Genomic DNA, 13572 nt, shown 5'->3' with positions numbered 1-13572 from the left:
AGACTGGAGTGGGGTAGATGGAGTGGACTGGGGTAGATGGAAGAGAGGGGTAGAGTCTGATAGATTGGAGTGGAGTTGACAGGGGTAGATTGTATTGAAGTGGGGTAGATTAGAGTACAATGTGGTAGACTGGAGTGGGATAGATCGTGGTAGATTGGGGGAGTGTAGTAGAGTGGAGTGGGGTGAGTGGAGGGGAGTAGAGTGACATGTAGTAGATTTGAGTGCTGTAGAATGGAGTGGCGGGGAGTGGAAGGGGGTAGAGTGTTGTTGAGTGGCATATTGTATAGTATGCCTGGTGTGGTAGTGCACAAAACATTACAGAACACATTTTTAGGTCTCGCCTGTCGATGCGCATGCGCATCGAGCTTGCGAGACTATTGGGGCTTAAACAGTCTTTAACCAACTTGCAAGGAATCGTGGCGATTCCTTGCAGTGCCCGTGAAATTCAAGCTTAATGCGCATGTGCATTGAGCTTAAAAGCGCGTGCACATGCCCCCAGCCGCCTGCTTGCATGTATTTTCCCTCAGCCGCACTCCTCCCACACCCCCGCTCCGTCCCCTCCCCTGCCTGCCGTGTCGCGTTTCTTCAGTTCCCTTAGCCGCACTCCAGGCCCCTGCTGCTTTCACACCCTCATACCGCTCTCCCCGCTCCGCCCCCTCCCCTGCCCGCCGTGTCGCATTTCTCCTCCCCCCTCCCCACAGCAATGCCCTCCGTCTTGTTTTACCCGTTTCTTCTTTTCTCTATCTGTCCCGCGTCCCTTTCTCTCTTTGCCTCGCAGCGTCTTTTTTTTTGCTTCTGATGCCCGTATGTTTCTTTACAGTATCTCAAGCATGCCAAAAGTTCTTTTGATTTAAACATAAAAAACGACCATGTCTAGAACTTAAAGAGCAAGAGATTAGTGCCTTTCGTTTTTAAACTCTGATTTCCTCAAACAAACATGAGCCCGCGTCCCTTTCTCTCTTTGCCTCGCAGCGTCTTTTTTTTGCTTCTGATGCCCGTATTTTTGTGCAGGCAACCGAGGGGTTCATTCATGGCTGGCCGGTGGCCGGCCGTACTTTCAGTTTCCTGCTTCTCCAGCTCCTTCCTCTCTGCTGGAAACAGACAAAAGGCGCCAGTGGTGCACAACATAGACGGAGCCATCCGGCTTAATGATTGCTTTGGAATTCCATGTGTTAACAGTAAACAGACCAGAGGCGCCAGGAGAGCACAAGCCACACAGAGTTGCACCCCCACCCCGCCCTCTCGCCTTAGTCAAACGAGGTGTTTGTAACCAAGGCTGCGTCTTCTTTGGTGCGTTTATAATGTACATGGGATGTTTGGGTTCATGCTGGGTAGCGCTGCAGCCATTGACTCTCCCCCAGCCCTACCCTCCTTTGGCTTCTATAACGCACTGTTGTAGTACTGTTAAGGTGGGCTAAAATACAGGCACTTTCTTCTAAACTAAACATATGTTTGTCGTAATCTCTTTGTTTTAAAGTGCAAACAATGTTTTAAAATGCTGCCGCTGTTAGTTACACGAGGTGTTTGTAACCGAGGACGCTTCTCCACATGATCGCCTGCCTCTCGCACACATGTGAGTGCGTTTCAACTATGTTTTATTAGTACCGTGCTGTGTGTTGACTTTTTCATATGTTGTCATGGGTCTATATTTTTATAATAATGGCAGCGCTTTAGGCAACGCCACCTGCAGATAATTACCCGGACGTCTGCTGAGGCAATCAGCAGCGCTGCTCTCGAAGAATAACACGGGGGTCCATAGCAGTGCCACGCGACCGGTCCGGCGCGCTCTCCTCCCTGCTACCGGGGGCCAAGACAGGCAGGGATATCCTTAAATTGCACAGCCAACGAAACTCCAGGGCAAATGTGGTAAGGGGATAAACAAGGGCACGGCGAAAACATGGCAACAGTCACCGCATGCAAAACTCGATTGCTGTTTAATTTCCTACCCCACCACCATACACGCATACAACCACTCACACATACAACCACTCACACATACAACCACTCACACATACAACCACTCACACATACAACCACTCACACATACAACCACTCACACATACAACCACCCACACATACAACCACCCACACATACAACCACCCACACAACAACCACTCACACATACAACCACTCAAACTACACACACAACCGCACACACAAACACACACATCTGTCGCCCTCACTCTATCTATTCCCCTCACTCTATCTATTGCCCTCACTCTATCTCTCTATCGCACTCACTCTCTATCAATCTATCTATCTATCGCCCTGTAAATGACAAAGCCATCAATTTAGCAATTTTAACAACGAAAAAATAAATAAAATATGTCATTTACAAGACCAATAACTACAACTTTTCTAATGCGAGACCTATTGCATTCCAACCCCACTCATCCACGCAACGCCACTCACACACGCAACGCCACTCACACACGCAACGCCACTCACACACGCAACGCCACTCACACACGCAACGCCACTCACACACGCAATGCCACTCACACACGCAACGCCACTCACACACGCAACGCCACTCACACACGCAACGCCACTCACACACGCCACTCATCCACGCAACGCCACTCATCCACGCAACGCCACTCATCCACGCAACGCCACTCATCCACGCAACGCCATCCATTTGAAAAACGAAAAATGTCAAACTCTTCTATTGCGAGACCTATTGCATTTTCAATGCTTGTTAATTGAAATTACCATTACACTTGCATCAACATACAGTTTTACTGTACACAAACTATAATATTTGGAAATGTCATCACCTAGTGTATTGATGTGCTTTGATAGTATTCATATATTTGTTTCCACCACACTTCAGATTTAACAACAAATGTGCTTCATTTGTATTTTCCTAATTTTGATATATACTGAATCATCAGCGCTGTTCATTTTTTTTGTGTGCCAGAAACAAAATATCCTACACCCTCTCATTTCACATAGGTACCCAGCAGGATTGTAACATAAATGCTCTCACTTTGAAGTAAACACCAAGTTCCCTTAAAGACAGAGCTTGACATTTGGCCTCTGTCTTTAAATGCACAGCAAATGTGACAAGATAGAACAAGATTTAAAGGCCTGTTTACAGAAAGTGAGCACTCAGAAGGATACAGTATAAAAGGATTGCTCAGAGGGAGGGATGAACTCAAGCTGGACAGCCTAAAGCATATAGAAAGCAAGCAAGTGTGAGTTACACACTACAAAGCCAATAGTAAGCAATGGGTGAAATGCCTTCTCAGGGAAGCTTTCAGAATGTCCACCAGAAGACATAAGCAGGCTTCAACCTAAAAATGAAGTAAATAGGGAAATTCTCTGGAATGGCATGTCTACATTAGGATAACCTGCACAACGGAACAGCACAAATAGCTAGGGTTAACATATCAAAAGACGCACAAATGATTAATGGAATGTGGAACAAATCAAACATTCCCTCCCAGTCAAGAGATCTGGGTTAAATTCATTGTTCCTTTGCTAACCATGCCACCCCAGTTTAGACCCAACCATATACGTATCAGTCTTGACCCTGTTCCTCATGGGAATAGTCCAGCCCAAACTGCCAAGCCATGTACTAGCTGGACCAGAAACAAGTATCCTTTTGGGTGTGTCTCTTTGGCCTCATTTGGTAGATATGGAGGTAATCGAAAGGTTAGAAAACGATAACAAGGCATTGGTATTAGATTTAGCACAAATACCTATTTTTCCCAGTGACCAAATGGAGGAAAAATCTGATGTTTCAATCGTTCTTAGTAATAACAGGAGGAGGATAAAGTGGCTTCTGATTGAGAGGAATGAAGACACTTTATTCCAGATTTACACAATCATAATACACACAATAACTGACATTAATCAGTATGAACATGAAGCGTAAATAATAGTAGGTACTTTCATTGAATTAATAGAAAAGACTAAACATGTTTTTCTTCTTTTGTTAGAAGGAGGGAAATAGTAAAGCAATTAGTACTAACAGAACAATATGGTATGATCAGCAACATAAGGAGATGAGGGAAGAGTTGATGACTGCTCTTAAAAATGGCTGCAGGGGAACTTTAGCTGAGAAAAGAAAAAAATATAAAATGTCCCATTTAGAATTTAAAAGGCATTGGGAAGAGAGGCTGTGGGAGACCTTATTATAGTAGCAACACTAAAGGATAGCAAGCAATTTTTGGCATTTGATATCTAAAGGGACAACACATCAGGTTAAGGAAGAAGACTTTCACATCCAGCCACTCACCTAGGTTAATCAGTTTAGTAACCATTAATCATTTTAGTACCCTTTACTCTAAACAGGCTGATTTGGGAATTGGGGCAAGTTTTTGGTGTTTAACAATAAACGTGGAGTAGTGAGGGATGTACACCAGATTACTTTCAGTATATAGGGAAACAATGGAGTCCATTGCTAGCATTGGCATAGCCAATAGGTCTCGCCTGTGGGGCCTTATAAGTGTTTAGCCAGAGCTATTGCCAATGTCTTTAAGCTGTGCTGTAGAGAAGTGTGGATGCTGTGCAGCATGCTGAAAAGTTATAATAAAAAAGTGTTAGAAGCCTTTTTGTTACCTTATATATGACCAAGAAGGCTTTATGTACAACTGAATGACCATATTAGAAAACGTATTTACAATAAAAATGTCCTCAGTTTTCTTTTGTCCTTGCAATGCTGGCAACTTGTTTCTGCCTGTTTCAATGGTTGTTTGTTATAGCTTTTTTTGAGGGGGCATAAACAATCGGAGGGTGAAGGCTTTGAACTAGTACCAGTATTATAACACTAGCAGCGGATGAACACTAGGGGAGAATCAACAGATGCCAAATTCCGAGAGCAGGCTGAGGTGGTGCTGAGTGCTGCTGAGGTGGTGGTGGTGACTGGTGCGGAGGTGAAGCTCAGGTGATGCTGAATAATACTCAGGTGTTGCTGAGTGATGCTGAGGTGATGGTGTACTAGTGCAAAGGCGATATTGAGTGATACTGATGTGGTGCTGAGTGATGCCGAGGTGGTGGTGCTGCACTGGTGTTCATGGGGTGAAGAGGTGACGCTGAGGTAGCCAGGAATGATGTTGTGGTGGCGCTGAGTGATGCTGTGGTAGCCCTGAGTGATGCTGTTGTGGTGCTGAGTGATGCTCTGGTGGTGCTGAATGATGCAAAGGTGGAGCTCAGTGATGCTGTGGTGGAGCTTTGCTATTTAAGCAAGACCTCATAAGAGGTTGAGCCTTAGATTACCACCTTCAGAGACTTCCCATTACCATACCAGCACTATTTTACTTCCCTCAGCTCTGCCACACCTGTGGCTTCCAAACACTACATACTTTATTTGGGAGTTTCCCATACCCACTGCAAAGCACTAAAATTACAGAAACACCAAATCATTGCAAATTATCAAATCCCATTATGCGTGTAGGAGAGGATTGTGGCATTACAGCCAGTTCTCCTGACTCGGGAACTGGGTTCGAGTCACGACAGTCATTTCAACGTACTGTGATTCTAGGCCAATCAATTATTCCTTCCGTGCAAAAAGAAACAATTTGTGTAATACAGCTGATGCTCATGTAAAGCGCTCCAATACCTTAAAGTCGAGTTCGCGCGATGCAAAACTTAAAAAAATAAAAATACATAAAGTCCAAAAGTTTCTACAGCTCAATTGCCATGAGCTCTAGGAAACAGCCACAAAAGCTAACTGAGTTTAAATGGTAAACTAATATTTCTTCAGGAATTAAGTATGCAGCTGCAGGAACAGTGATCATAGAATCATGGCATCTGTGAATTTCTTACTTGTTGACATCATAATCAATTTGAGGCCTTTTTCGCACTGAATACTACATACAATGGGACATAGCAGGCAAAAGCGATTTCTCAATGACAGCTTTACTCGCCACCAGATAAGTTGTTCCCGGGTCATCCTTGTCTTGGTGTCTTCTGTTGCGACCAAGGCCTTCGCGTGGACCCAGAAGATGCACTCTGTGTCATGTCCGGGGTGTGCCTCGTCCTTTGAGGAGTTAACCCCACTCGTGCCTCCCAGCAAGTGTGCGGTCGGATGGAGGGCACAGAGAGCATGGTGGAGTACGTTTGTATAGTGCTTAATGCCAGACGTGTAGCCCGAAGCACTTTCTGAGCAGTTACGGTACCATGTAAGTTTGGGGGATTGGGTGTGCCTCGCTTTCGGTGGTGGTGCCGGAGGGGGAGGCAAACTTAAGAGGGGGGCGGTGATGGGAACATAGAGGGAGTGAACCTCACGTGTGTCATTCATTGGGTGGTGGGGGCTAGGGCAGAAGTGGGTGAGCGACTGGAGCCCATGAGAAGGGGAGGGGGGGAAGAGTGCGGCTTATGGGGAGAAATTAATGGGGAGGGGTGAAACAGGAAGAGAATCGAGGGGAGGAAAAGGGAAGGCTTGAGAGAAGAAGGGAGGGGTCAGAGAGAGAGGTTGAGGGGACAAGGAATAGCGGGGTGCGAAAAGAAAAGGAAGGGGTGAGAGAGGAGCGGATGAACTCGGAGAAAAGAGAGGTGGGAGGGATAGAGGAGGCATTGATGGGTGAAAGGACAAAGTTAAGCGAGGTAGCAAGCATAAGCTGGAAAGGATGCGAGAGTGAGAGCCCTCCTCCCACCCTGTGCAGGTGGATACTATAATAAAACAGGGAGCAGAAGGCGGGGGTGTAAAGTGAGAGTCCAAGGGAGAGTCCAAGGAGGAGCGGGCGACGCCGGTGAGGAGGAGAGAACGAATAACAGGACTCATCAGAGGCAGATGAAGGCAAACGCATCAAGAGTGGAGGGTGGAAAAGAAATGAGGGCGAAAGAGAAGGTTAAAAAATAACACTGCTAAAAAATATTTTTTACTCTTAACACAACTGCCTGGATCATGCTTTTGGGTCAATTGCAGAAAAGTGCGCGGAAAACGCTTGCCAAAAACTGAAGCAAGCATCATTTCAAATAACTAATTTCTCGTTTATTGACTGTGAAATGGAATTAAACTGCTGGGGTTGAATACACATTGCAAGTTTGTGTGAAACAGCTCATTCAAATGTGCTTCTTTGTTAATTCCTTTTTTTGTCATTTCATATTTCTCACTCGATGTCATGTAACAAACATACAGATAGAACACTGGAACCAGCATACAGAGAGAGGGTTAAATCCAGGGGACGGCAGATTCACTGTAGGGCTAGAACGCCCAGAATGGATTCAACAAAGCAGAGACCTGTGCTTTCTCTTTACTGCTGCGCACATTCATTTGAAAATTCGAACAGCAGCAGTCAAGCGCATGGGGCCGGGGAGCGGGAGAAGGGCGAGGTTGCGGCCTCCACGGAGTGAGTAAAGGGCAGCGGCAGAAATATCCTGAGAAGCTGCTCCGAGCAACCATCAGGGAGAAAGCGGGAGAGGCCTCAGCAAGCCCTGACAGCAGCGGTAGTTGGAAAGCCGACATGTCAAGGCCAATACTACACGCAAGTATGAGGTAGGGGAACGTGGAATGGCAATGGCCAAAGCAGAGTGACCTGCCGTATGTGGTTCTAAGGAAATAGGCAGCGGACCCGCTGTGGGTGTTGGCAGTCCTACAGCACACAAGACAAGGGGTTGGCAGAAAATGGCGGCTCCGCCGATTCCCTCGTCTTGGCCGTAAAATGCCTGGCTCATCACGCTGCTTCTCACTCCTGGTAACCACCGGAGGTCAATATACAAGCATGACACAGGCGATTGTGCTGATGCCAAAACTAAGGACGCCTGGACATGGGAGATAACAAAGCAGCGGCCCTCGAGCAGAAATCAAGCGTGATAGGCCATGGGGGAGGAGCGCGGCTGCGGCCACCATGATGTAAGAGAAGTGAACGCGGTACAAAAGTATCTGTAAAGCCCCAACGAGCATCTGTCACGGAAGCAACGTGGAAAGTATCCAGAAGCCCGGACAGCGGAGATCACTGGAGAGCCAACAGGTCACGGCTGACACCACATGGAAGTACGAGGTACAGGGACCGGGGGCTGGTACAAGCAGAGCGCACTGCTGCATGCGCAGTATAGAGAGGCAGGGGGAGTGGAGGACAGCAGAGTGACAAAATCTGTGGTGGAGGAGAAAGCTGGCGGCTGTGCACGCGCATGTGAACGCAAGTGCTGGGCCGTGTGGCAGCACTTTTAAAAGCCCTAACTAAATGTCTCGCAGCGCAGTGCATGCGCTGGCTCAGGTAAGACCTAAAAAGGGGAAAGCACTAGGCCTGGGAGATATTTTAGCCTCAAAACCAGTGATAATGGGCTGTATTTTTAACCAAATGTGTAATGCTATAGCAACAAGGGCAGATATACCCGATTCCTGGATGGGTTCAGCAGTAGTGCTAGTTTATAAGAAGGGCGACAAACGGGATCCAGCAAATTATAAGCCCATTAGCTTGATTGACATTTCTCAGAAGTTATTTTGTCGACAACTACTAGAAAGGGTCCAAGTTTGCTTGGAAGAGGAATAGGTTTTGTTCCCGCTCCAGAAAGGTTTTAGAGTGTATATGAGCACTATGAACCAAATATTTTGGTTTTTATTAATACTATGGAAACATGTGTTGATAGTAAAGAAGAGTATATATAATTTGAATGTGTCTTTTTATGTGATGATGTTCTCTAGAACAGTGATATGAAGACAGTTGGTTATACTTAAAATTACCTCTTGTTGGCAGGTACATAGGAAAAAACAGGAAGGAGTTTGGTGGCTAAATGTTGGGGATTTGCACATCATATGAAATTAGAGGATGCTATTTAATGGCCTTTTGGACAATGTTGTTATTTGTTCATGGAAAATGTAGTCTTGTACTGATTTTGTTATGGGTGCTGTGGGAAAATAAAGCAAAGAGCATAGCATAATCCACAATTCCATGTCCTTAATACATTTGAAACTCTCCTTTAGGATTGCTAGAAAACAAGAGTAAGAGTATCATAGGTAGGTTCTTCAATGGTGCTTTTTGTGTTCTTCAAATGGAATTTAACTTCATTGAAATGTCTAATAAACACTTGCTTCATCAAGAAGCCCAACCAATTCATAAGGACTATGCCTGAATGAAATGTACATAATTTGTAAGTGTTAAGAAATAAATATAGACAGTATATATAAGTGCAAGTGTGGTAGCTTGAAGATGAACCGGACGTGAAGAGTAGCATGTCACCCACAGGGTCTGAAGCCCTATGTATTGCAGAAGACGAATAAAAAGAACCATTAGAGAAGTAAACTGTGATATGGTTGGCTCTTATGGACAAAATGTCTGCATTAACTACACTATTAACTGGTATGCAGGCTCTACTACACTTAGAGGGTATACATACATCTTTTGTAAATTATGAACATTAGTACAAACCCTATTAAACACCAAAGATAAAATGATTTTCGCAAAAAGGGGTGGGAGAAAAAAACAGGCTGGGCTCAACACAGCAAACCCCATCCCAACAAAGGAAAGTTTCAATGAGTACAGATAGAAAGGGTTAAAGCCTCAAATGAAGGACTATATCAAGATCAGTCAATATGTTTTGCTTCAGAATTCCAGAAACAAATATAGCAGATATTCATTTTATAAAAGGAAGATAAAGCCAACACTTTTCGCGGAATGAGGGTCATTTGGTCGCTTCATTAGGCTGTAAATTGCGTTATTAGAATATAAATTAATATTATCTCTTGAATAATCGCTTCCTAAAATTATGTAATGCCCCAGTATGGCAGTACCAGAGTATATTAAGGCAAAAAGTTGTATGCTTGTTTAAAAGCACTATTATTATAAATTGCAGGCATGTATAATTTCTTGTTTCATCTGTTTTAGACAGAGATGTGCTTTAATTAGCATTCTGGTTGCCTGAGCATGAGGGCTAAGTACATTTCAATACTGCTTGTTCCACAGACTGTGGGGAGCCTGAAGGGCACTGATGCCAGTTCAACAGGAATCCATGCAGATAAGTGTTTGTGTGTGGTTTGTCTATTAAGGAACATTATTTCATCTTAGGTGCAGCGATTCTTCTTTTCTATACACAACTGAAATAAATGAAGTTGCATAAGCAGGTACAAAACATAACATCTGAAAATTAAATAAAATGTAATTAAAGAGCGCCTCCGAAGAATTTGTCATGATTCCACCATCACTGGACATCAATGAAATGGATTGTAACATGGCATTTAAAACGGGAATATCCAAGTCAAATATTACAAGCTCCCCACTACAAAGATTTTACAGGAAAACAGTGGACATCCATGCAACAAGACGGAAAGTACATTCAGACAGCTTGCTACGCAACAGCATTCACAGGAAGTTAAAGCTCTTACATTCAAAGGGGGATATGTTTAAGCCTAAAACAGCAAATACTTCAACAAGAGCTTTAAGTCAAGCTAACATTGCTACAATTATTTACTCAATAGGGAAAGGGGTGAATTACAAAATAATGGTGACTGGTGAAACACAGAAGTATGAAATAGTTACAGAATGCAACTTTTTAACATATTACACATCAGTGGCGATTCGCAGACTTTAGCAGCTGGATTTCAAGTGACAACCCTAAACAGCAGTTTCTGAGCACATTTCACCACACGACTCATAAAGAGACTGCATTGGTCTCAGTAATGAAAAAAACAGAGGCCAGGCCTCAGCACCCCCATGAAAAATATAGGTCAGCTTGAATGGTATGTGCCACATTAGCCAGGCATCTCCCACAACCATAGGCAACTAACAGGCAGCAGTGTTTGTAGTAGCCACCAAAATGTCAAAACTTGGTAAGCTCTCGCGTCACATTCAAATTTGACACTCCTGCCTTAAAGGAGTCGTCAAATGAAAAGAGACAGTTACCCTGTCACTATCCCCTGATTATTATGAAGTAGGGTATTACAGACATGGTACACATTTCACTGTCATTTTCAAAGAACGCCTTTAGGCAATCCTAAGCCCCAAAACACTGCAATGGTAAATAGCACATTTTAGACCTGGCCTTGGAACCAGCTTTAGTTGCTTAGCTAGACTATTGTTTTTCCAAAAAAAGCATGCATACCATATATACATAGAGTGGCTGTGGTACGTGGGCTCAATCCACTACTCTGTCAATCTGTTTACATTTCGCCTCTGCCCACTACTGCATACAGCAGGGGCAATGGGTAAGCCTACTGTACACATTGACTCCCTCTGAATGATATATCCACTTAAAAATAGTTACTTTCTCGTCAGTTCCAATGCGGATTCAAAGTGTGCGTTTTTCATTTTATATCACTTTAAATATTGGCTATTTATTTTGCCTGCACATCAGGAGCTCACTTAGGAGGAAGGGTTGCAATTTGTGCATGCTACACATTTCAGAAGGATTTATTTTCTGCCTTGCAATGAAAACAAAAACGAAGAACCAACGCCCCAGCTTGCCACAGTCAGGCCTCCTGCTTTAGTAAATGCCTTTTAACATTTGAGATGACATCTTCATTCCATCTCTGCTTATTCGTCGCTGCCATCACATCCTCTTTTGCACAATTTATCTTTACTGCCGAAAACGCAAATTGAGAGGAGTTTCTGATCTGGTATACAGTTCAGGAACAGCATGTAATTAACGATAAAGGACAGGGCAACCTTAAATGAACATTGATTTCCTTGCACGGGAGATTTATTAAACGTGACTAACAAGATCAAGACAAATTATAATGGAGGCGGCAGGTACTTACACTGAATTTGATGATGTCGTATATCAGGTACCGAGGAACCACTTGTCCTTTTACCTTGTCAATGATCATCTCCTAAAACAAATTAAATGTATTTTAAAATGTAAGTACAAAGCAATTTTGGAGATAGTAAACAGCGAAAACCTTCAGATACAGACAAATACTGTTTAACCATGTCCAGGTCTGAAACAGACTTAGACTCAAGCTATTACGAAATTGGCAAATATCGCCAGTGTGCGCTTTAAAATGAAGTGACTGAAGAGATCATGTGCCAATTGGCAAATACAACTTATCTTGTTGCCAACTACGAACATTTGAATCTGTATGCACCCGATGGTACTCTTTCTAGTGAATAGTTTTCAAGCGATAACCATATTGTGAATTCTGTAGAAAATGTTCATAACCATAAGTAATGATGAAACCTTTAAAGGTAGGCAGCAATAGCATGTACTTTATGAAGTGTTTTGAATCTCAAAAACAAGTCGCCAGCCCAGCAGGCACTAGGAGACAAATAAATGTTCACTGGAGAACAACCATCTTTTTGCTTTAATACCCCTGAACAAGCCAAGATCGATATTGAAGTCTAAGCCAGCGGCAAACCTGAACACACCTTTTCATGTTAAAAAAAAGGTAAATTCTCTGAGACATTGGACAGTCGCATGTGCCTTTCATTCTTTTCGGGACTCATCAATGTAGTGTAGTTGCCATGCTTTGAGAATCAGGCAGCTGAGGTAATGTTATAAACTCCGCTTCAATGTAATGGGGTGTTAAATAATGGATCCCCATTGACTCTGTAGTGAAAATAAAACGTTACTAATTATAATGAGCATTATAGTCTCCCCGCTCTCCAAAATTGAAAATGTAGGTAACGTGCCATCACCCACACTGTATAGCTGTAACTGAAAGAGGCCACTAGACAAGACTGCCAAAGTGGCTAGGATGAGACGTTTGGGAGTTTCTTCACTTTCATGGTTGACTACGGCTCTTCAGATTGTTTCCCTAATTTTGTGGGAGAGGATAGAGGCCATTTAATAAGGACCCATGCACTAAGATTATAAAACAAAGATGATAAAATAGAGACCTCCATGATGCACATGACTAAACATTGCTGGAAAGAATGCTTTCAACCCACCTACTTGCAACTTTTGGAGGGGATTGATGGCAGAGCCCAGAATAAAATAATTCCCTAAAATGTGGACTAATACTGGATTATAATTTTGGGCTTTAAAGAGTTAAGATTGAGGACCACACAGAGATGTAGGGTGACTATAAAAATGCAATTACTGAGGCAGAACTGAAATATCTGATAGGGTTGAAATGAGGGGTTCTTGTTTGCCACATAGCCCCACATATCTTGCAGACCAGGCGTCATCTAATTATATAAACACAATGCCAAAAAGAGTTTACACAATAAATTACAGGATAACTGTTATTGTCTACATGTTTTTCAACATTGGAAATACTATAGTTAAGACCATGTGCAACCAAAGAAAGATTTGCTTAAGCCTCTCTCTTCTGCTCACGAAAAGAAGTAAATTTCAAAATGAGGTTTGCCAAGAGGATGTATAGAATATGATAAATGGAGTTTAACAAACTGTGATTTGTGAGTATCAACTACATTTCCACCAGATTTATTAGGATCTGAGAAGAATTTAAAGCTTTTATTAGTGGAAGATAATGAATGATGTATTTATTGATTATAGTTTAAGGAGAATGCGTAAATATGCATTGCTTAATTAATCCAGAATTCAAAGTCTGCCCAGAAGAAATTATTACTGTCATTAGAATGCTAGTAATTAGTGGTAACAGAGCAACATGAAGAGACCCCATGAGACATGGTAGGGCACTATGGGCTGAGCATCTGTTACACATGTTTAGTTGTTCATTTTCTTAGTTTATGCAATTCTCTTTTTTTTCTGTTTGCCTAATT

The 13572-nt window shown here is 43.1% G+C and overlaps 1 protein-coding gene across 3 annotated transcripts in view; it reads right to left on the bottom strand.

Moving 5' to 3' along the window:
- RNGTT (RNA guanylyltransferase and 5'-phosphatase) overlaps positions 1 to 13572 on the bottom strand; it is a 1800355-nt gene that overhangs the window by 1017129 nt on the left and 769654 nt on the right. For all 3 annotated transcript variants that reach the window (XM_078648288.1, XM_078648286.1, XM_078648287.1), the window contains one exon: positions 11646 to 11717. In XM_078648288.1, coding sequence (XP_078504414.1) covers positions 11646 to 11717 — 72 coding nt within the window. The remainder of the gene's footprint in view (positions 1 to 11645; positions 11718 to 13572) is intronic.

The sequence above is a fragment of the Lissotriton helveticus genome, chromosome 6 (genome assembly GCF_964261635.1).
Source record: "Lissotriton helveticus chromosome 6, aLisHel1.1, whole genome shotgun sequence".
Lineage (NCBI taxonomy): Eukaryota > Metazoa > Chordata > Amphibia > Caudata > Salamandridae > Lissotriton > Lissotriton helveticus.
The sequence above is the reverse complement of the archived record's forward strand: the minus strand, read 5'-3'. Positions and strand labels throughout refer to the sequence as shown.